This window comes from Molothrus ater, chromosome 7 (genome assembly GCF_012460135.2).
Source record: "Molothrus ater isolate BHLD 08-10-18 breed brown headed cowbird chromosome 7, BPBGC_Mater_1.1, whole genome shotgun sequence".
Lineage (NCBI taxonomy): Eukaryota > Metazoa > Chordata > Aves > Passeriformes > Icteridae > Molothrus > Molothrus ater.
The window spans coordinates 28832389-28856646 of NC_050484.2; the positions used below are offsets into that span (position 1 = coordinate 28832389).

General features: G+C 36.4%; 1 protein-coding gene across 4 annotated transcripts in view; it reads right to left on the minus strand.

The window, feature by feature from the left end:
- Positions 1 to 1541: 1541 nt before the first annotated feature.
- ZNF148 (zinc finger protein 148) overlaps positions 1542 to 24258 on the minus strand; it is a 42096-nt gene continuing 19379 nt past the window's right edge. For 2 of the 4 annotated variants that reach the window (XM_036386596.2, XM_036386595.1), the window contains exons 2-7: positions 22515 to 22860; positions 21188 to 21313; positions 18018 to 18141; positions 17270 to 17353; positions 11251 to 11369; positions 1542 to 10807 (exon numbers count right to left, since the gene is read on the minus strand). In XM_036386596.2, the coding sequence (XP_036242489.1) occupies positions 9218 to 10807; positions 11251 to 11369; positions 17270 to 17353; positions 18018 to 18141; positions 21188 to 21313; positions 22515 to 22844 (2373 nt within the window). In that variant the 5' untranslated portion in view covers positions 22845 to 22860 and the 3' untranslated portion in view covers positions 1542 to 9217. The remainder of the gene's footprint in view (positions 10808 to 11250; positions 11370 to 17269; positions 17354 to 18017; positions 18142 to 21187; positions 21314 to 22514; positions 22861 to 24258) is intronic. The other 2 variants (XM_036386598.1, XM_036386597.2) reach the window with 2 other exon arrangements.

The following is a 24258-nucleotide window of genomic DNA, read 5'->3' on the forward strand; positions in this document are numbered from 1 at the left end:
CTTCTCCAAGCAAAAACTAAAAGCAATCTAATTTAAATGGAGTATTTTTCTCACTCAACACAAAATATAGGTTCTGATAATTCTTTTCAATATCAAAATGTTGAAAAGTATCTTTTCAGTATCACTTTACTCTTTGACAGTATTAATCATAAAAGTCAATAGGCAGATGTGATCAGTTTTGATTTCTTATTTCCACCATATAATTAAAACAAATGAAAATCAGTATAACCAATATAAGTGAAAATAAAGACAAGCAGGGTGGCTGAGTACACAGACACTATGTCATCAGGAACGTTGCAGAGTCAGAGTGCATCCACAACTTAAAACTATCAAACATGAAACCATTAAAAGCAGTTATTATGCTAGCTGGATGCTAACATATCACATGATGTTTATAAGGTATTTTAAAAGGCAATACTGTAATTTGCAGACTGGAGTGAGAATGAAAGCAAGCCCTGTCCAGTGCTGGAGCTGTGCTCACACCCTGCTCCAGGCGTACACAAGCAGTGCCTCCCACGGCTCAGAGGGACTGAGCAGGGGCATTTCCTACGGCCACTTCAGTCTCTGCTGCTGCAGCCAGTGACACCCTGGGCTGTGCTGCCAGGGTGCTGGCCCTGGGTAAGCCACGAGAGCAAACCTGAGGGCCCTTCTCTGCCGTGGCCAAATCCTGCTGAGCCAAGCTCCTCAGCAGGGGGCAGCTGAGGCTGGATGAGAAGCTCCTCTCTCACAGCCACTGCTGCCACAGGAGGCTCCTGAGGTGCCCAGTGGATGCCCAGGTAGCGGCACCCACCGGGTGAGGGGCTGGTGACATCCCAGAGCCACCAGCTCTTCCTGCCACGCTCATCTGATCACAGCTCCAGTCTTCACACACTGCTTCACTACAGCTCTTTTCTCTTTAAAAGGTATCGTGCCACTCTTAACACCTTCTTACATAAAACTTGCTTTTTTACATCAAGTAAAATCAACACAGCCAAGCATTCCACAAAAATCAAGTATCTACCAAAAAGGACCCTACCAAAAGATTCAGGGAAACATCATGCCTGATACACACAAACAAATAAAGAGGAGAAAACAGAATTACCAGTAATTAATACTATGGTTTTGTAGGTGCATAAATGCTGTTATCCTCAATATTTTTTTTTAAATATGTGCTTTAACAATGGAAAAATCTATGTAACAAATACTCCATATACTACACGTGCTACAAAATGCTGTAGTGCACACATGGCATACTTTTATCCAACAGACTTGAAATCTTGAGTAATTGAGTTCACCCTTCTTACAACAGAGATTAAAACAAAGTCCTGATTCTCATGTACATGAGGAGCTGCTGGCACTGTACAAACTCACTCCAGTGCAAACAAAAATCACAAAAGGAAAGCTGGTCTAACACTAGGTGTTTCTATTAAAGTGGTTTCAGTGGATTCTCAGACAACTAGGATTGGAGTTAAGGTCAGATATTCTGTTTTCTATAATCAAAGGAGGCAATGATATCCAAAGGAGAAGAAAACCCAAATAAGTTCTGTGTGTTTCAAATAAGATACTTAAATATTTCATTTAATTGTTGAAAAGTATCCACTTCAGTTCTTGCACAACAATATGTATCTTTACATGCCTTCATCTGTCTCATTAAGAAAGCAGATTTTGTTTGAAATTATCTAACATGAAAAATACTGCTAAGTCTATTCATAAAACAGTATTCTATATTTTTATTTTTCAAACAGCAAGTGACCACATTTAAAATGCATCATTTGCAAATATAAATTATCAAACTATTAGTTTAATTAAAAATAAAGCAAAAACATAACTTCCCTTAGTATCACAATACATAGAAGGGTATTATAAACCCAAAAAGACTAAGTTAACCATAAGAAAACAATAACGTCAAAAGTGATGAAACTCATTAAGTCACTTAATGAATAAATCAGTCTAAGAATACAATACCATTCACCATGATTATGTAAAAAAAAAAGCAAACTTTCATTGTATTATACAGATAAAACAATCCAATCCTTCATGCCACATTTTGTAAACCATGATATAAATTACACTCACAGTCAAATGAACAGGAAGAGTAACTCCCAAAATATTTTAAGTTGCTTTTAGGGCAGAAATAAAGGCAGAAATAGAATCATTTAAAATATATCAAGTTTAACCAAAAAAAATTCATTTGGTCAAGCCTGCTATCCAAATAGTTTTGTTCCCTGCAAAATTATTTTTGTCTTTTTGTGAGTTATGAAATTTAAATGTTTCTTTTACATATTAAATGTAAGTCATGTGTTGAGCTACATTAAGTCCTTTTATACTTTTATCATTTTGGCCTTAAGACCCAAACATCTTCCATGGACCCCCACACACACACACACACTCTCACTCTCCTTCTTGGTATCAGGAAATTCCTCATTTCACAGGAATAATGAAAGACTCGTACTGATTTCTGTCAGAAACATAAGGAATATGTAAATTCATACTTTCAGGTTCCTATAAAACCATCTCTCACCTATATATACATACTCCAACCGATGGAATTCAGACTATGGTCTTTTGTCTGATAATAAAGGGACGGAATAGATGTTGTAGGATAAAGAAATACTGTATAATGACTGAAATAAACCTATTATCCTAAATTTATCTATACAAATTATCATTTTTTATTAACTGAAATACAAAGAAGGCATATGGACTCCAGGAAAATAGCACTATATCAGAAATTCACTGTAACAGTGTTTCACTATATATATCATCAGGTTTTTCATTAGACAATTTCTTCTGTACACTAGATTTTTTACTAATTTCTCTATCTTCAAATCCATTATATTTTCAGATCCAATTCAGCACTATATAGTATGCCTTCAAAATAAAAGGAAGTCACTTGCTTTATTGAATACCAAGTTCCCTTCCAGACAGTATTTAAAGAAAGACAAGACTACACAGACAAAGTCCAGTATAATTCATTTCTGACATGAAAATTTCAACCCCTCATACTGTTGCAAAATTCCTCCTACTGAAATGTCTACAATAATAATAATTATAATAATAATTATAATAATAAAAAGCATACATTACATATAAAAGATACCAGTGTACTAAAAGTGACAGAAGTGGACTAGCAAATCCTTCAAAGCACATATTATATAAATGACTAGCATTTAAAAACATTTCTTTTTCTATAAAATGTAGGTCATATACATTTATAAATTGGGGAGGGAGGTTCTAAAGCAGTGATGACTGTTCAAATTGATATGCTGCTCTGTACAGTCTAATACCTATTCAATTCAAACTATAAGTTTGACATCTAGTTTATCAGAATAAACCCATCTCATCATCTCATAGCTCATAATTTGAAAAATATGCAACTCAAAGGAAGAGGTGACTCAAAAGTTCACTGTTTATCTGCATATGAAATAAGAAGAGAACTATTCCTTTCTATGGGTGGCCCAAGCCTCATCAGTTCAATATCAGGTCTTAAAGACTCCAAATTAATGTAGAGGAAGTGGCAGGAATCAGCACAGAAGCAGAATAGTATCTCTGATCCTTTAGAGACACCGCTACTCAACCTCAGCAGTCTTCCTCGTCTCGCAGAAGTGCAGCCAAGCCATTCATTTCTCACTCAAAGGGGACGAAGCCATAGATCTAAACACTGTCCTCTCTGTGACTGAAATTGTGCTCTGTAAACAATGGTTTGTATTCCAGCAGGAGGACATCTGAATTTATTTATAAAAAAATGATTAAGAATATTCATTAACTCAAACAAGGCTACTGACTCCCAAAGGTATTTTTGGAACTTATCCTTATGCTACTTGTCAAGTTAGCACTGTCATGTATTATTGCTTACAAACAGTACATCATCATATGCCTTCTAACAGAGCAGTACTGTGATCAGTTCATATTTACAGGCTTTTCTGTTTGTTTTTAAACAAGCTATAAAAACATTACATACTTTACAGACAATACAAATACTCAAGTCAAACAAATGGAATGCATAACAATAAGAAATGTCATAAAGGAAGACTGACATAAGTCCTTGATTGTCAAGACACATTTATATTTATATATAAACTCTAGCTGTGCAGAATCAAAGATTCAATCATAGGTACATCCTTATTTGATAAATCATATTTACAGCATGATATTGCATAAAAAAATAAAATAATGTTGTTTACACAATATTACCTTTCCATCCATTGGATTAAGGAAAGCAAGAAACAACTCTTAGAAATGTTTGCTTGCCTCAGTTTGTGTTTCCTACCAAAAGATGTAATTTTAAAAAGGAAACAGAAGGTTTTGTATTTGAGTAGAGCAAAAGCGACTATAAATTTATTTCCCTGACACAAAGCAATTTGAACTTGAACAGAAGGTAAAATTTCAAATTAAAGACATGTCTTTTCATTAGCAGTAATACTTTCTTAGTGCTTGTCCTTTGCAAAGTGAGTTTCAGCTAAATGCATTACATGCCTAACATAAACATGCATTACCCTAAGTCCAATGAACTTTCAAAGTTACAAGGTTTCATTTTAATAAGACATTTAACTCTAGGAAACTGTAAAATTATTCATTTGCTTCAGTACCAACCATGTAATTTGAAAGTTCACATGTGTACTGGTACCGACTGCATAAACATATTTCTGCCTGTTAACATTTCCAAACGGATTCCCAGGAGCATCAGGATTTTCCCTGTGATTTGTAATGGTATTAAAACAAGCAAACAAAGAATAAAAATCAAAGCTCTCAAAGCCAAGAAAATTTAGTTAGCAAATATACATACATAATGTAATCCAATGCTGCAAAATTCAGAGTTCATTCATCCAAATATTCTGGTTCATTTCAAATAGTTACTAGACATGATACAAATTCTATAAAAATATCCTGATCAAGCATGGAATACAACATATCTGTTCAGGTGGAAAGTTTTCATAGGAGAACACGAATACTTTGGAATAAACTCCAAAAGTTACAGTAGAACCCCAATAATTTGCAGCAATGCCTTAGAAACCCTTTACAAATTACAATTTTGAAAACGGTGAAGAAGCAGGCAACAAAAGCAAGGATGTCACATCACAAAAAGTACTTTGTTAATTTATTTTGACAACTGCAATTTAGTTTTCAATACTCCTTCTACCTCCTAGTATACTAATAGAGATGCTGTAGTATACTTGGGTGAAGTAGTACAGTATTATTGTGTGAGACCTTGCTACAGTACTTTTTAGACCATTGCAGAGAGGTGGGAAAGGACCATGAGGGATGGAGAAACCTGTCAGATGCTCTGTTTAGAGGTCAGCGAATTAGCAAGATTTTACTGTACTTCTCAATTAACAATGAAAAGCTCCCATCATCCAAAAAAACCAACAAGTACAATATAAAAATAATACAAGTGTTATTCCACATGAATACTTTCTTGTCCTATTTTTTTCTTGAAACACAACTTTCCTAAAGACAACACTAGGAGACACAAGATCATAAACATGGTTCTTTTATCATCCAATTTAAATTGTTTATGCTGTTATTTGTAAACCAACATACAGTAATACACATGGTTAATCCTTCTCCCCAAAACTTGTCATTTATGATTAATTCATTCTCAAATCAAATGAAGAAAATGCAAATGCCTATTAGTATACCATTACAAGCTGATTCCTTCATTGTCTGTTATATTAATGGCAAAACATATCAAAAGATTCATGCTAAAAGGGACACTGTCAAGTAATTTAGGACCAAAATATGGCCTATTAATAAGTGCATGTGTGTATATATATATATGTATTTTGTATATATATATATATATATGTAGAGAGAGAGAGAGAGCTTGGTAATAAATGTCATCAATTTCTTCTTTTTCAAAATTATCATTGCGCTATCACTAGTAGATATCCCCAAAAATTCCACCTTACACACACACACATATCTGGTGCTCACATAAGTTCGGGTAGGAATGGCTGCTGTTAGCTCAGGGGAATCTCCACGCTCACCCCAGCCTTATACTGACAGCATAAGAACAGAACAGACAACCAAAGCTGCTTTTTTCCACACATACACAGAAAACTAACAAAAATGACCAGATCAATATGAAGAGTGTGCATCTGCAGCAGATTAAAAGCAGCAAAACGTGAGCAGTGAAAAACGCTTTTAAATAATGCCATTATTAAAAAAGCATGAGCCTTTTACAGAGCTAAACCTCCCAGAACTACATAAACACTTGTTCCAGGATAGAAGGGGATGTACTCAGGAAATCACAGCAGTACATTTGGCTAACTCCTCCAGTGCAGAAAGCTTCAAGCATCAGCAGATCAACTACTCACACCACTGCATCAATTGTACACATGGAAGAACCCTACAAGACAGTCCCTGTGGCTTAGGGGACTTGCCAGCCTGTCCTAAGGCACAGAGTGCAGCTGGAATGGCTCAGCAGCAGGCTAGGGAATGAGCTGGGATGGAAGGAACAGCAGTTCCTCTGGGGATCCCTGTTTGGCTGCAGGGAAGAGCAGGTTCCTTCAGTCTGCGCACAGCCTGCTCCCTCACACACCCTCGGAGAGATTCCTGAGTGTGACAGTGGCATGGCACAGCCACTCCCTCCGAGTCCTCAATCACATTCTCACACCACAGTGTCAATGCAGCAACTTTTTTTAAATAAAGCTGAGTCAGTCCCCTTAGGGAAAAGGAGGCTTCATTCCTCTTACCTCCCTATGGGCCCACAGCAGTGCAGTTACACAGTAATAACCCAGCCTTTTTTTTTTCTCTTTTGTTCCTTGCTATATTTAACAAATAGTACAATTGCCATCTCCTTGCAACATTTCAGGGCATAGGAACAAAAGTGCCAACACTGTATTATTCAGGCACCACAAGCTAGGATGTCATGGAAATGGACACTGAAAACAAAGTATGCCTTACAAGAGGTGGTTTCCTGGGATATAGGGACCCTTTATGTTATTTCTGTGCAACACACAATGGAAAGTCAAAAAACCAAACTGACCATAAAGGAAAAAAAAACCAGAGAGACCACGAATCAGTTTAAAAATATTCTTTCAAAGAAATTTCTTTACATGTATCATTAATAATCCATAAGGAATTTACTCTTCTCCCTTGATGACCACTCTTTTCAAGTTGTGGCCAAATATTCAGACAAAATTACTGGTAGGTCATAGCATGCTGAAATGCCTTACTGTATTACACACAGGGTCAACAAATCAAAAGAGCCTGCTTTCTTATACAAAAGTATTAAGAAATTAGTTTATATAAACTGTATTCTTGCCAATAGAAGAAGCAGGCTATGGATAATAAATACCCTTTCTCCCTCAAGTGTACCAAGTGAAGTTAGTGCTGTAGTAGTGCTCCCATAAGGGAAACGACAAACTGGGATCTGTTTCCTGGTAACGAAAATTCAGAAAAATATTGCTACTGCTTTGGTAAGAGGTGGGAAATGTTCTGGGTCCTGTTAAAGTCCTTTCTTAAAAGACAGGATATATTTTAGCCCCTTGAGATGCAGCCTTTTCTCCTACCTGATGGCTTTATCTGAGAGACACTAGCTAGCAACAGTGCTGTAAAAACCTGGATGAAATCCTATTTTAAAAACCACCATACACACACACCTACCTATATGTGTATGTGTGTGTATGTGTGTGTGTGTGTGTGTGTGTGTGTGTGTGTTTTTCCCTGGTTAATCAGCCTACATGAGGCTTAAACTGCCTTGAACTACCAGACAGTGTCCCTTTAGGGAAGGTGCAAATAGAATGAACATACAGTTCAAAAATCTGAAACTTGTTAACTTAAACTACACAATAGTTAGGCTACTCAAAATCTTACCACCTTAAAAATGCACACAGAACTACTTATCGTACCATACTGTATACTTCAAGACAAAGTACTATTCAAAAAAACATATTCATGGTACAGGGATAAACTTTGTAGTTTATTTATACTGTGAAATGCAATGAAAACTTCTGATCACTCTCCTAGGCTGGAAAAAGAAATGCCGCTCACTAGCATCATTCACCAGTTTGAGTTGGTAAAATTGTAGTGACTTTTACTAAGCAAACACTAAAAAATAGGGAATTTGAATGCCCACTTCTTCAGCTTTCAGGGATACTTCAATAAAATTAATAATTAGAATTGTCAAAATTCTAGACAGAGAATTAAAACAGTTTTTACAGAAGCTAAAAATACCCAATCTCAAGTATATGGAAAAGAATTACTGGAGCTGCTGTATGAGATGAAAATGATGCAACCGTATCAAACCTAAACATCTAAAAATGGTTTTATTTTTTGAGAAATCAAAAACTATAAAGTTGGCTAAGTGCTCTATGTTAATCGTTATGAGTATGTAGGGTAAGGTACAATTAAGCTTTTAAATCTTGGAATACACTGTTTGTGTAAGCATTTTGCAATTGGGAATGTCATCTACAGAGTATTTTAACTAAAACTTCAAAATCTTGGTTTCTGCATATGAAAAAGTCATTAAAAAGTTACATCTAGATTCAGCTGTACAAAGAAATACACATTACTTCTGGAATGAAGTAAAGGCTTTAGCAGTTAGGCATTTTGCTTAAAAAAGTGTTTAAAGTATTTTAAATTAATTAGACTTTTAAATAGTAGAGTTAGTCTATCAGAATTCACTTTCTTTCCCTCCAAACACAACTCAAGGTAATGTAAAGCAGAAATAAAGGGCACATGGTCTAAAATTATTTTTGAGAGAAACTGAAGATTTTTCTAGAAAATGCTTTCTTTTAAAGCATATTTGTTTGACTTCCAAAACTTACTTGTTTATTCTGTGTGTTTAGTACACGTTGATTCCCTGCTGAAGAGCAACAACTATGCTGACAAGCTTAGAAATGACATTGTGAATAGCATCAGACAAAAAACTGTCCTCCCAAAGCATACAAGGAAACCAGCAAGGAAACAATCATGGGGGAAAGTCTTACCTGGGGATTTTGTTTATTTTAAAATTTCATAGAAGGTAAAATATTTTCTGGATTCAAACAAGTGAATAATAAACTGCCTTTGATAGGGGCACCAACATCAGGCAGTTCAATGACTGATGGCTAACAAACAAATTTTTTTTAAAAAAGAAAAACAGAAAAAAGAAGCAGTTATTGGTCTTGCTAATATCAGCTTACTTCTGTTTTAACATAGCGCTCTTAAAAGCTGTACAGAACTCCATCTTATACAGAGCAACCCCCTTTTGACAAATGTGTTCTAAAGTGCCAGTATTATTTACAAAGATTTCTTAGCCAAAAGTCTGGCCCGTTGTGGCATCAGGTGAAGAAGTCATCCCAGCTCTGCTATCATTTACATTCACCAAGGGAAATTCTGGGAAATCAGCACTTGTCCCTGGTCCCCGAAGGTTCACCTGTCCATTGGCAGTGCTAAACTGAGAGGATATTCCAGCTCTTGCCCCATGGTACTGAGCTCTAAAGGGCTGCTCAAAGGAGCTAATTTGATATGCTTGATGAACAGACTGTGCCTCTGCTTTCTTCTGAGAAGTTACTTGATCCAAGAAGTCCTGTGTAGAGGAGGAAGAAGAATGATTTGCCTCATCACCTGAAAAGGGAAAAGGGTGCTGAGAATCACCAACCATTAGTCCAAAGTGAGACTTGTCTGGAGTTGTTCTTAATGGAGAGTTCATCCCCGACCGAAAGCTATTGACAGGTATAGATGTGTAGACCTTCTCCATGGAAGGAAATGCTGGCTGGGTTGTAAGTGTCTGGTTATCAGTCACAAAATTAAGGCTCGGGTTGTTCAAATAGGCATCATTTTGGCTAGTTCTGTCCAAAGCTTGCTGTAAAAACTTTGAATATTCTTGTAACATACTAGCTTTATCTGATGAGGAAGCTTGAGAGCTTGTTCCAACCGTCTCAGATGGGGTCACCTCAGATACTTCAGCGGAATTGATGGATATACTAGAGGTCACTTCTGTGTCAGCCACGCTGAAAGAGATCTCATGCTGTCCATTAGCCTTGTGTGAATAATGATCTAACAGAGTTTGCAGTACCTCATCTGGAATGACATTTTTGTCATGGTTACCTTTAATTTCAACATTCAGTGCCTGTGTGTCCAGTATTGAGGCTGTAGCAGTTTCATCAATGACACTGGCCACAGCTGCCTGCGTTACTGAAGGTTGAGATGCTATGGTACTTACATTCAAGGCATATTCTCGACTGTTGTTACTAGCTGCTTGTAGATACCTCTTTTTCTTCAAAAATTGCATTGCATCATCATAATTAGTGCTGCTGTGTACAGGTTTACTGGGCCCTTCCTGTAATGTGTCGACTTGATCAATGTCAGCATTACCTTCAGAGTCCAGTAAACTTTGCTTATCCACAAGATCGAAGGTGTACTTCGAAACCTTGCTGTCTTCATATGTAGATAAAGGTGAAATGGTTTGACTTTGCTCAAGTGGCTGCTTTAGACTCCTCTTGTTGACCTTTTTGAGAACCAGCTTCGGTGGGTGTATTTCTCCAGAATTGGCTTCCTCTAAGTGCGATCCACCGACTGAAGAATGTGGCATCTCAACAGCATATTCCGCTACCATATATTCATCTTTTACTTTAGTACTAGAAGAGTACAAAGGCAAATAGTCATTTTTGTCCTTCTTGTGTTCTGATTTATCTGAACTTTCCTTATCCCCAGATTTTGTTTTCTCTGTTTTCTGCCTTTTCTTCTTTGGCAAGGAGCTGTCTTTCAGAGGCGTAGAGAAACCGGAATCTTCCTCCGATGGCAAAAAGCCAACTTTGGTGGCACTTCTGTTGGGTTTCTTCTCGCGGTTCTCATGGCACATACGTTTGTGTTTCAGCACACGATCAGTCCTGGAGAAATACTGGAAAATATTATGGCGATTATTATTATTATTATTATTATTATTATTATTATTATTATTATTATTATTATTATTATTATTATTATTATTATTATTATTGTTGTTGTTGTTGTTGTTGTTGTTGTTGTTGTTGTTGTTATTATTATATTATTTTGCAAAAAGAAATATGTTAGCAGAAAGAAAAGAAGCCTTTCATTCCAACGAATTTACTTGATGATTCACCCACTTGACCAATTTCTAATGAAGTGTCAAACAAGAGCATACAGTCAATAAAATCAACCACAGCCAGCTGTGACTCTGCACCACCAAGATAGCCCATCTTGACTGAAAAAACATTCATTATATATTTATTTCAATAAAAAGGAGAAAGCCCATCTGCAATACTGGGGAATTGACCAGTGTTTTGGCTTTAAAGCACAGAAGATTTCACCAATTCATCTTACCTGCAAACAATATTCACACTGGTAAGGCTTCTCTCCACTGTGAGTTCTTTTGTGCCTTTCCATGTGATACTTCTGAATAAACCTCATACCACATTCATCACAACGAAATGGCTTTTCACCTGATAAAAAACACATAGCAATCTTAATCTAAAAGAACAAATCAACATTTTTCCATAAAATTACCAGGTCAAATACTACATTCTCTACTAGAAACAGTAAGAGGATTTAGTCTATTGCTATTTAAAAACAACACAGGGCTTGCTTACACTATTTTTTCAATATGCAGTTGCTGATGCCTCAAATTACTTTAAGCTTTTATGCTAAAAAAAAAACCCTAATTTTAACACTAAGTCCTTACTCCTCTTTCTAATGCAGGTGCAGGTATGTCTTACACCTAACAAATTAAGAACTGCAAAGATGGTCTTCCAGAATTGTTGCTACAGTATGCATTTTTTAGAGCAGACAACTGTATAAAAATACCTCAAGCCTCTCACCAAGTCATTACCTCAAACCCATCCTTACTAGGAGAGAATTAATGCATTTCCGAACTTCAAAGGTATCATTTTGGAGGGTGCTCTCTATTTTTCCATTTTTTCCCCTTATTTGCATGTAGAATTGAGAGAACTGCTTTGAAAAAGTCCTACTATTTTGGCTGAAACCCATTTTTTTTTCTAAGAACTAATTTTAAAAAATGTTTTAATTAAGTGAAAACCCAAGAAACCTCTGTAACAGAACCAGCATTTGCAAACTTACAGGTTTCTCATTTTGATTGTTGTGTTAGCTAGTTTTGGTTTCTGGGTTTTTTTCTTTACTTTCAGGAAATAGTCATTGAGACAATATGCACTGCCCTGAATTCATCTTCAGTTCCCCTTATTTTTCCTCACAAAGAAACTCTGCAACAATACTTTCTGAGCAGGGAGTAACTATTTTTATTTCTTTTAACTTTTGCCTTACATCTTCCCTCTCATATTTTTTCCTAGGTTTCTCTGACAAAACCTAAAAATTTCAAATGCATTGAAAAGTTAGTTCTGCTTTTACAGAAGTTCGCTATTATTTACTAGAACTCAGCCTGAACAACAGTGATCTCTCCTCTTAGTATTTACTATGAAATCTTTTGGACTGACATAGAGGTCAGGGATTGTCTTGGCAGCATCTGTCAAGACCCTCTTTGTTCTGGGTACTGCACTGCACTGATTTTTGGGATATGAACCATTTATGTCTTGTTTCCAGAAATATGCAGACTATTGCTATTTTCTGAAGTAGTTTTATTCTTACTAATTATATTACGAACTGTTGAATTACCAACGATTAATTGTTAGAGTTTAAAACTTTAAATTAATAGATTTTATTATTTAAAATGTTGATAGAGTTTGTATTTTCCATTTAGAGAAATGTTCGTATTTTCCATTTCCAATAGAGAAATTTATCCACATCCTTCTTCATATGGGAATACAGTACCTGAAAATAAGGTTCCAGTACTTATAGAGAATAGAATGGAAAATATCTGGATCACCCACACATGTGCTCCTAGTCAGATCACTAATGCCCAGAGTTTCAACTTCCTTAATTCCATGCAATTTCTAAATCTCTCTCTTTGTAAGCCTATATCCTATTTCAAATTATTAATTCTTACCTCTCCATGTGGCTTCTCAGCCAATCCCTTTCTCGGATGAAATTATTCCAATTTATTCTCTCCTAAATCAAATTATCTCCTCTCCTCAGATCTCTCAGGTTCCATCAGTTCTTCTTCTACAGGCTCACAACCCCAGCATTCTCTTCTTTCACTTGACTTAAAGAACTTTACCATTTCTTGCTTATTAATATAAGCACCATAAAATTTTGCACTTTTTTCAACATCCCTTGTAAGTTATAAACACCTATCATATCATTCCCTCTCATCCTGCCTATAAGCAAATCCTCCCTTCTGGCCTATTTCTTCACTTTCAAACTCCAGATTCATTCTTCATGTTCTCTTTATTTGTGAGGCACCCTCAAAACTACAATGCCTTACTCCCAACAAGCCTGTTCAGACTTTCTGAATCAAATTCCAATCCCTGCCTTCCATTTTCAGGATGAGGAGGGAGGACATTTAGAGCTCATTGCTCTTGTTTCATACATGGGAACTCTTCCATTCCTGAAGACTACTACTTAGTCCTTTCTATTTACCGTTTTCTTTCCCTTTGCTCCACTATTCTACTTTGTGGTTTGTTTTTTTTTTAATTGCACCTTCAAACAGCTCTCCTTACATTGTTTCAAAGCTTGCTTTCATACTACCTTAGATTTATTTTAGAGAATGGAGTGGCTGTTTAGGTTGAAAACTATCCTGAGCCTTAAAGCAAGAGAGCTGAGTCCTGTTCTGGCCTTGAACAGCCCTCTAAGGAGCCATCCTGCAATCCCAGGAAATGCAGAACTCTTCATTAACACACTTACCTGCAGCCATGCACTCATTTCTGTAAATGAATGCACACCAAGTTCCTTAACATTTTCTTACTCAAGCTGACTATTTGTTAGCAGAAGATTCTGCAGCTACCTATCCCCATTTCAAGGCTTAAACAGGGTCAAACAGAGGCCTGTGGATTTTAGGTGGATTACAGTCACCAGCTATTTTGGAGACTTTCAGGGCACAAACAAATGCACTGCTGGCCATGCCTTAACAGGGAGAAGAATTTGGGACACTGCCCTGGAGTTAACTCAGCACAGTACAGAAAATCATATTTTTCAGTAGAATTCCAGAACACTCTGAAAGTAAGATTAAGAAAACCTTTGTGAAACTGACACCATATTTAATTTTGGCTTTAATCTTCATATGGAAGATAATTTTAGGAAAAGATTAAAAATTAATATGAAGATAGGCTTCCAATAATAATTTCATCCTAGCAGAAGCCTAAAACTTCAGATGCCTTCCACAATTTTGTTGTACTTTTCAGACAGGATCTATTGCAAATGGAGGAGACCATTAATAACAGCCTTTTGATAATGCAGGGAGAATCCAGGACACATTTTTTTGAAATATCTTGGTCATTGGGAAACAATCAGATGTATAAAAAACCTCAAAATTTAAAAATACAATACAACAATTAATGCATTATTTACGAAAACAGCTCATGCGTTGTGTCTGTGTTTGCAATCTATTAAAACCAAGCCATAGAACTACTCATCCAGTATAGTACAAATATTATGTCTATGAAGGCTGTGACAATTATAAAGCCAGGCATTTTAAAGTCTAAACAGAAAAAAAACCAAATTATAAAATACTAAAGAAGGCTATAAAAAAGCAGCATGACTGAATAAGGCACTTAAATTGTTAGCCCCAATGGTGCTTTATTCTTTTTAATGTAATCTTAGTTTTTGTGTTTAAAATGGAAAGTAGGGTGGCTTACACAATTAGGACACATAAACATATGAGTGGGTAAGGTATATAGAAACATCTCTAAGCAAAAAGTAAGCAGACATATTTGAAAGAAAAAAAAAAAAAAGAACATTCAGCATCTTCTCTAACCTCGTAAACTGAAAATATTTGCATACCAGTGACTCTTCCCTCTCTTACAACTAAAATAGCAATTTTCTGTATCATTAGGGACAAGTTTAGCAGCAGGGTTCCAACACTGCTGCCCTCCTCTACACACAATTATAAGCAAATTTTGTACTAATGCAATGTCTGCTTTTAGATGCAACTGTTTAATTATTTACACAGACTAAGGCTGTTCATTGATTGCTTCCTAACTCCCTCACAACACTTCCTTTGAAGGAGTGGTTCAGAGAACTAAGTCAAATCAGACTGGAAATAGCTGAGGCACCTGTAAATTGGGGGCTTGTAAGAGGCACAAAATGGGGCTTCTACCTGTTACTACTCTCATTGGTTGGTCTAAAATAAACTAGAAAATTTGACAAAAATCTTTAAAAGAGTAAGAGCTTTCCTGTTCCACATCAGCATTTTGAACACTGTCCAAAAGCTGGTGCTAAATGTGGTCATTCACGGAGATGAAAATGGAAAATAAAAAAGTATTGAATAAAGTTAAGAAACTTTTTTTTTAAAGGGTATGAATAATACAAACAGATCTTTACTTTCATCAAAGTAAAGACAGACCCACTGCTCACCTTCTCATTAGAGAATCAAGTTGAAAATTCAAGTTTTCTGGATGGGTTTAGTTATGCAGCCCTGAACGACAGAGCAACTGCACAAACAGCTAAGGGCCAGTAGTGAGCACTGTCATATAGAGGTGAAAGCACAGAGTGCCAATTAGCTATACTATAACTGGGTGAAGCCAAAAATTAAACTCTAGCTAAATTCTTGTTGACTAAACAGCCTTCAGAAAAAAAATCTGCCACTCCTGGAAGCTGGGTTTTAAATGTTTTCTCCTAATCATTACTATCACCTAGGAAAACAACCATGATTCAACAATTTAAACACAATTTAAACTGTCTTCTATTTTCTGAGAAACAACCAAACTATAGCTCAGGATGCTGAGGAAAGGAGGAAACACAGTTATCTAAAAAAAGTCAGATATGGTTAATTAGTTAAATGGTACCTTTTTCTCTGCTAAACAAAGACTAGCATATGAAAGAGCTGGCATAAAAACCTACAATCCCACCACATCCACCCCCCTCCCTCCAAAGCTTAGAATCAACACAGATTTCTCATTAGGGCTAGAAGCTAAATTTTAAAAGATAATTAAATCAATTTATAAAATATTTGCAGTCAAGTGTTAATTAACTATATTGCCCAGACTCTCATTTTCAAAGCCACGTACAGGGAATAATCCTCATTTGAAAAAAAAAAAAGAAAAATCTTCTAAAAAATGTGAAGACTGCACTCAAATTTTTGCCTTTTTGGGGGGGGGCTGGAGGGCAGATAGATGGAAGAGACTGAATGAGCATTCTTTTCAGAATAAGTATCTACACAAAGTGGAGGCAGCATGGTTCACCAATTCAGAGCCAGAGGAAAGACTAGGAGCAGAACAAAGACACTGGACAGAAGAATGGAAGACTCTTCTGTGGCTGACTGGCTGAAGGAAACCTACTTAGTCTGGACTCATGGCAACCTAGGATACAAAAATCCCATAAACAACAGGGCATTTGTGCATGTAACTCCCTGTACACTGCTCTGAAAATTCATTTTGCAGAGTTTTTTCTCCCTCTCAACCCTTACACATGCACACACTGCACTGCGTGTTAGTAGCTTTCATATCCATTTAAATGCTACAGCCAAGAAACACTGTGCACATTCACCAGCTCTGCTTTTCTGAAAAAGAGGCTGAGAAATTGGCATCTAGTCCAAAAGGGACCATATTGCAAAATATTTAAAGAGGGATTGAAAGGCCATGCACCAAAATGCCAAAAACCCAATGAAACCAAACCTGTTAAAGAATGTGGTTCTGTGTGGTGCAACAAGGTAAAAAAAAAATAAACATATCTAAACTTTAACTTGCTTTGGTTTAAAGCTTCGGGCCTTATTTGACCTACACTGCATATTTTTAAACTAAGACTCTTCTTTTTAGAACAGTTCTGAATTAAACCTAAAAGAAGAAAAAAAGTGGAAAGAAAAGCTGATACTAATACCTTTGGGGTTAGGCATTTTGGCCATTTTAGTCCTGGCACTTTTCCATCAAATTCAAATACAAACAAACAGACAAACAAACAAATAAATCTATGGAAATGTAATTTGGAAGTCCCCCTTGTCTGAATTAACTTGATACAACAAAAGACAAAACTGCTTAACGAACTTTGACTTTTATGAATGTACAAACTTCAGGATTTGCTGCTCTGGGGTTATTTATAGAAAACTACTTTCAGATCCGCTTACTGGACTTCACACTCATTTTACAGCCAAAGGAAAGTGGAACAAGTTGAAAGCACAAAACTAATTTCTTTTAAAAAGCTTTATAACTTTGTAACATGTTTTAAATTAAAACAAACTACGACAGGGTTTTTGGCTGCATATTTATTACCAGAAACCTTGCCTGAGTGGGGAAACAGTTTTTAAGCACGCCAGTAAAGATACTCAAGGCACTATACTCACCAGTATGAATCTTCTCATGCCTCTGTAGCAGGTACTTCTGTATGAAACGCATGTCGCACTGACTGCACTGAAATGGTTTTTCACCTTGAACAATATAATTCCACATCCATAAGTTAATAACTACACACTGTTGTTTCTGATAACTATTTTCGAGGAATATTAAAATGTCTATTAAAAACACCAGCATCTGAGCGAATTCCAAAAATACCCTGATACCAAAAAACATTTGCCTTACTAGGTACATGAACTGCAGAGCTCTCTCCATGATCCTAAGAGTCACATTAAGACTAGCACAGAAGAGTGATCTGGAATGGCTGTAATTTCCTCAAGTGCAAGATCAATCAGGATGCTGGCATAGACTGCATTCAGGATACTGGCAAGCTATTATAACAGTAAGTACCTTTTTCACTTCTCCAAACACAGAGATACCTCATCAGGCAAATAAGCAGCCGCAGCACATTTTACAAAGGGGTCAATTTTTGGCACTTAGGCTACAAGTCAACCCATTACTTTCTGATAAAGAAAGAAAAGAAACCTTGTAAACAGTTAGCTCTTCAGTTTATTAAATATATGTTGATATTTTTTTTTCTGATATTCTTTTGACACTTTGGTGCATGGAATCTCTAAGCTTAGATGCCAAGTTAGCTACACTCTTAAAACTGAAATTCGCATAGAGCTGAAAACATTTTTAACATAAGTAAACAACTCTTTATATAGTAGAAAAGACAAATTTGAAGTCAAGCAGTACCTGTATGAATGAAGACATGTCTCTGTAAATGGTAGTTGGTTCTAAAGGCAGCATTGCAATGCTCACAAACATGAGATTTGTGGGTTTTCAGACCAAGTGATCCATCCTCATTTATTGTAAGGATCTATTTTAAAAAGAGTAAAATTTGTTCTCACACTACCCTCTAAAGATGTCTTATTAACTACAAAAAAAAAAAACATTAATTTTTTCGATGCAGAAAATGTAAATATTTCAGGTAAAACAATGCTGATTTCTACAAAACTATGCGTTAAGCTTCTAAAACACATTTCCAATTGCAGTCCAATCCAACTTGTGTCTCGTTGTGCATTAAGAAATATTTCAACAGGACGGAGACAAAGGCAGCTCATGGAAAATCAGCTTAGAGCTTCCCTAGGCACAGCTGAGTCACTTTATACACTACTGTTTATTTTGTCCGTCTGTTGGAAAGGATGCAAAGTAATCAAACGACTCCTGGGCACTAAACCATGGACAATCGTATTTTAAAGAAAAAGCGAATGGTTAAATTCTTTATATCAAATCACAACTCTAAATGTTTGCTAAAAGTCATTAAAGCTTAGCCAGAATAGTCATATATATTATCTACATCTATATAAAACCAGTAGTCTCAAAGGTAAAATTGTATTTAAAAAACCAAAATCCCAAAGCCAAACAACCAAGAGAACAGTATTATTCTTCTCCCCTTTCAGGTTTTTCACTCAATAAAGTATTGCTCACTTAATATACATATTAAAGCATCTCCTTGATGACTTCAACTTGCCATACTCAATTGCTTTGCTGTCAAACAAAGCCGCTATTTTCATATAAAATTTAAAAAACTTAAATTTTAAAAATGCACCACATCTACTTTATTCAATAAAGCTAATCACAGGTTTTCTCTAATTTGTCAAAAAGAATAAAAATAGAAAACTAAACCAAAACCCAAAATCTCTACTATCTCTGGCAAGAGAATAAGCAAATCAGTAAACAAATTACATTTATAAAATCTTGCTTAACTGCAAACACAACTATAAAGAAGAGCTTAAGGAATCTTAAATAATACAGTTTAGTCCCTTCTTATTAAAAAAAAATAAAAGTATGCTGGGAAAACACATCTGCAGTTTGATTAGCTACAGCGTTTTAGGTTTTATGATAATGACAGTGATGAGAAAGAGAGAGTCAATAACTGAAGCAGTATCTCTGAAATAGCAGCAAATACTGTAGGATCTACTTAATTTTTAATTCTCCTGCGTCAAAACAAGGGTGAAAGTCTCAGACTAACAAATTCTTGTGCATTCACTCTGAAGGACAAGCACATTCATACGTTTGTAAGATTGGTGTGTTACAGCTCCAGTCACAGAGAGAGACAATTGTAAAGACTCTGTTCTGTAACATTACCCAGCTGATGAAGCCGACTGCGTCTTTAAAACAAATTTAAATACATGTTATGAAATGCTTTTCAGATATTATATTGAAATTTTAAAATAATTGTGCAGAAAATACACTTAATTTCATGGTTATTCTAAACCTGGGCTCTTCTACTTAATCTACCACCCTCTTAAATGATGAGAGTTAGCTTTGTCAGAGCAGCTTCCCTAACCAAAGCAACAAAAAAGCTTGTGCGTGTGAGTGTGTGCGCGTGCGTGTGTGTCCGTGTGTGCACGTGTGTGTGTCTGCGTGGGAGAGGGAACAGGAGACAGGAGTCATGACACCTGATGACTTCTTCCTTACCTGACTACTGCACTGATAGAAAACAGAATTTAGAACGTTTCAGAATGTTAACTGACTTCCATTTGTCAGAGTTCCAGCTGCTTGTTTGGATGGAAAATCAACCCCACTACTCTGGAAATACTGAAACTGCAGTAGGTTCTCACCTAGGTCAGTCCTTAGGCTTTTTTCTACTCTGCCTTTCTACTCTGACAGGTCTGAAAAAGGGGAAGAGAGACTGAAAAAGAACCTATTTAACAATTCTCCTGATCATTTTTCAATCTTTTGTCATCTCAAAAGACTAATCCTGGCAGACTGGGAGATAAAAAGGAAGCATGCAAGTACACGTCTGTAGAAAGAGGAGCACACACCTCTTCTACCTTGCCATGTTTCCATGGAAGTGATCTCTGGATGTACTCAACCTAGATCTCCTTTTTCTCTCACAGGGAGAAGTGACAAAAAAATGTACAGCATTTGGAACTTGCTTCCACACCCAATCTGAAGCAATTTCTCAGCTTTCCAAGAATACTACAGGTGCAACCTTATTTGACATTGCTTTGAGGAGGACTGGAAGGTCCTGCTCCCAGGGCAACAAAAACGAGGTTTGGGAGATTTTCTTTGTATTACGGTGAGTTTTCCTTTAATGTACAAACAGTCTGGGTTGATTTCTGAGTAGGCTTATTTTAATGCTGCTGTGTGATAACATATGACTGATTTACTTCTATCAGAGCAGCCTGCACATGTTCTATTTTAAGTCTGAAGATTAATACTGATTTGGGGAATTACTAGAAGATGTAACACTGCTACCTCATGAGGTGAAATGATTCTGCTTTTATCTGAAGTGCTTCTCAACAGAAGAAAATTGTTTTCAGACATACAGGGATACATAGTCCTCATGAATGGATCTACAAAACAAATTTTTAAGTAACAAACCAGCAGCTAGGGTAAGAACCTTTTGATATAAATAAATACATATATGAAGATGATTATGACCACAGGAATTTTCCCTACCAGTAAATTATTTTATATATATTAGTAAGCTTTTTAGAATTTTCAAAACTACCATTTTAGTTTTCTTTTTAAAAACTTTTCACTACTATGCGTGAAGCATGTAAAATTATCAGGCTCACAGAAAAGCACAACTATTATTAGATAGATACAGAGTAATGATTTATAAATGGTCTACAAAGCTACTGACTCATAATTTAAAAAAAATATTTGGAGAGAGAACTGCCTGGAGAGACAGATGTTAAAATATGTCAAGAGTTCATGTTGCTAAAAGGAGTTCAAAGAAAAACACTGTTATATCAGTTTTGTTTTGGGTCTCTGGTGAACTTCAGAACTGCATCTTTACTGAGCAAACAAACAATTTCCAGCCTAACTAGTTCAAATGCTAATGAAATTAGTCATAGTCAACCAAATCTTCAGGTCCTTTTAATCTTGGTTTTGCCAAATCAATGTCTTACTTTTGCTGGTGAACGCTGTTTTCTTTTCTTCTTTTTCTGCAAATCTACTGGCTCTCGTATTTGTTTTTTGTCTCGTTTCTGTTGTTCAGATGCATCAGTAAAGGTAATTTCTTGCTTTACACTGATCTGTTAAGATACCAAGTGCCAGTTTCAGGTAAGGTTCTCACTACAGAAAAGCAATTTTTCAATTTTAGAAGATGACAAACTGCTGAAACAGAAAACCTTTTCCTAAGGGAATTATCTTCTGGCTTCAATCTTTCAGAAATTTAAGTGAAAGAATTAATATGTATCTTAAATAAAAAGGGCACAGTTAATTTCCTCAGTAACATTTTGATGTATCCTTTCATTCATCTCCCAAGGTCTTTTTTCCTGACCTGTGGTGATTTTGAGATCAGTTCATATATTAAAATCACTTCCATCTGTAAAACCATTCAGTTTTTCATACCTATTTTACTTTAGTCCGTGCTGTTGTCAATATAAGATTTAACGGAATAGTTTATTATATATTTAATACAGAAGTATTTTTAAGAGAAAAAAAAAAGACCAGTTCCAATGAAGTTTTTGAAAAAAAAAAAATTAAAAAAAATCTCAATCTAATGTGAACTTTAATGAAGACCATGATACTCTCACATTTTTCTAACACCTGAGCCACCTGATCTACAGCTAACAGAGTAGTGTTTTAACAGTGCTGTGTTTCTGAAGATTATTCTTCATGTGTAAGGCTCTCTACTTTTATAGTCCTGGTGACTGTCCTTTATGTTTGAAGGGTAACAGTGATGGTGTGCTGCATTACAGACAGATGCTCTGTTTTCCAAAGGAAGTCATCTCTATGCTCTCTGGGAAAGCCAAGGTATGCCTTCTATGAGATTCCGTGGAGGGGCATATTTATGGTCATGTATGAAGTGTCACAGTCCAACCTGCAGTGTGAATGCAATTGCTAAGCGTCCACATACCTTAAAAACATACAAGATGCTTCCTATAGCAAAAGCAACTAAACAGTACTATGAACAGCATAAACACTATGCACCTTCTAATAACGCTATTTATTCCGCTTTGCAGTTACCCCTGAACATTAAATATCCTTAAAGGAGCACATTTTAACACTTTAGTTCTATGGTAACAGCCTGCTTATAAAATATTTATAAAACAGATACTTAAAGATTATACTTAATTGGCAAAATTTATCCACAGCCAGAGGCAAATGACATAAATATTTTGATAATCAAAATCCAAACAAGCAATTAATAGATTCTTGCCAGAGTAGGATTAGACTACCAGATCAAGCTTCCTAGTAATCTCTCCAATATTTCACAAAGAAATTGCTTACAGGGACATTAACAGCATACTGCAGCCCTTGAGGAAGTCTATCTTGTGCATCCATTTCATCATCATTTTTTACCGTCTCCTCATGGACCATGAGTTCATCATGTGAAATCATCTCTTGCTGTCGAAGTTCACTTTCCTGTAACACTTCATCTGTTGCAAGAATTTCTTGGTGCGGCATAGTCCGATCTTGAAGCACTGCCTCTTGCCGTTCTCTCGATACTCCAGACTGGTCAGATACTGCACCCATCCCTACCATAGCCCTGGATGACTGCATCTGGTCTATGCCACCACATTTAAGAAATAATCCTCCCAGCTTGTCTTCAATGTTCATTCTTAAGTGCAATTACCTACAAAGAAAGTTTTAATAGTAAACATCTACAATTGGTGCGCTTGCTTAAAATTTTTTACTTAAATACATTTTATACGAACTCAAGTCAGTACTCAACAAACACACATGCAGTCCTAAAATTGATACTGAGCAAGAACCAAGAGTTGGGTATCTTCAAGGAATGTCAAAAGACTCTCCTTTTGCACATCTGTGTGCACACAACTGAACACTTTCCAATAAAAGGTTTCAAATCATGCTCCTGACTTCTGGCAAAAGTATGGTAATTAAATGAGGGCTAATTCTTCCTTCTCATTCCTTAGAAAACTTTTATTTTTTTTCTGTATGCCCTCTTTGCTCTGTTCTCTTTTTCCATTTTGACTGTCTTTTACAGACACCTCTTTCATACTGGTCCTGTTCTCCCTACTTCCTTGTCCTTCCAGTGCCCTTCCACCGCTGTTACCCCAGGGCACTGTCGCTCCTGGAACACCTTAATATCCACAAGTGAGAGAAACCTGGGCTGCATCCAAAGCAGCAGTTGGGGGAGGTGATTGTGCCCCTCCACTCCACTCTCCTGCGACCCCACCTGCAGTGTTAGATCCAGCTCTGGGGCCACAACATAAAAAGGACATGGATATGCTCGAGCAAGTCCAGGGGAGAAAAGGAAAATTATCAAAGGGCTAAGAACATCTCTGCTATGCCAACAGGATGAGAGAAAAAGAAGGCTCTGGGGAAACCTGATTGCAGCCTTTCACTACTTAAAAGGGAGCTTTTAAGGTGGAGAAAGAACTTTTTAGCAGAGCCTGTTGAAACAGGACAACAGGTAATGGTTTTGAACCCAGAGATGGTCAATTTAGACTATATACAAGGAAGAATATTGCTACAGTGAGGGTGCTGAAACACTGGCACAAGGTGCCCAGAGAGGTGGTGTACACCCCCTCCAGGAAAACATTCAAGGCCAGGTTGGATGGGACTGAGCAAACCAATTTAAGTGAAGATGTCCCTGCTCATTGCTGGGGGTTGGACTGGATGGCCTTTAAAGTCTCTTCCAACCCAAACTATTCTGTGATTCTATGAAAATGCAACTTTGTAGCTAAAGCTATACATCAAATAAAAACTATAGAGGTTGAAGCTGTTCATAAAACAGGAGCAGGAGCATTAGTGAAGAAATATAAATTCCAAACATGAAAAGCAATACAGTTCACAATATTCCAACAAGTATATGACATTATTAATTAGTTTTTAGCACAGAGCAGGAGGCTTTTGTGAAGCTGGAAGTGGCAGCATCTTCTCATTCTACTAATCAATATATATGCAAGATAGTTCTAGGACTCCTCCTTGGCACACTGGATGTCCAATCAGAGCAGTCAGTCTCCTTCACCCTATTCCCCAGGCCCATAATCCCTACTACCCACTCCTC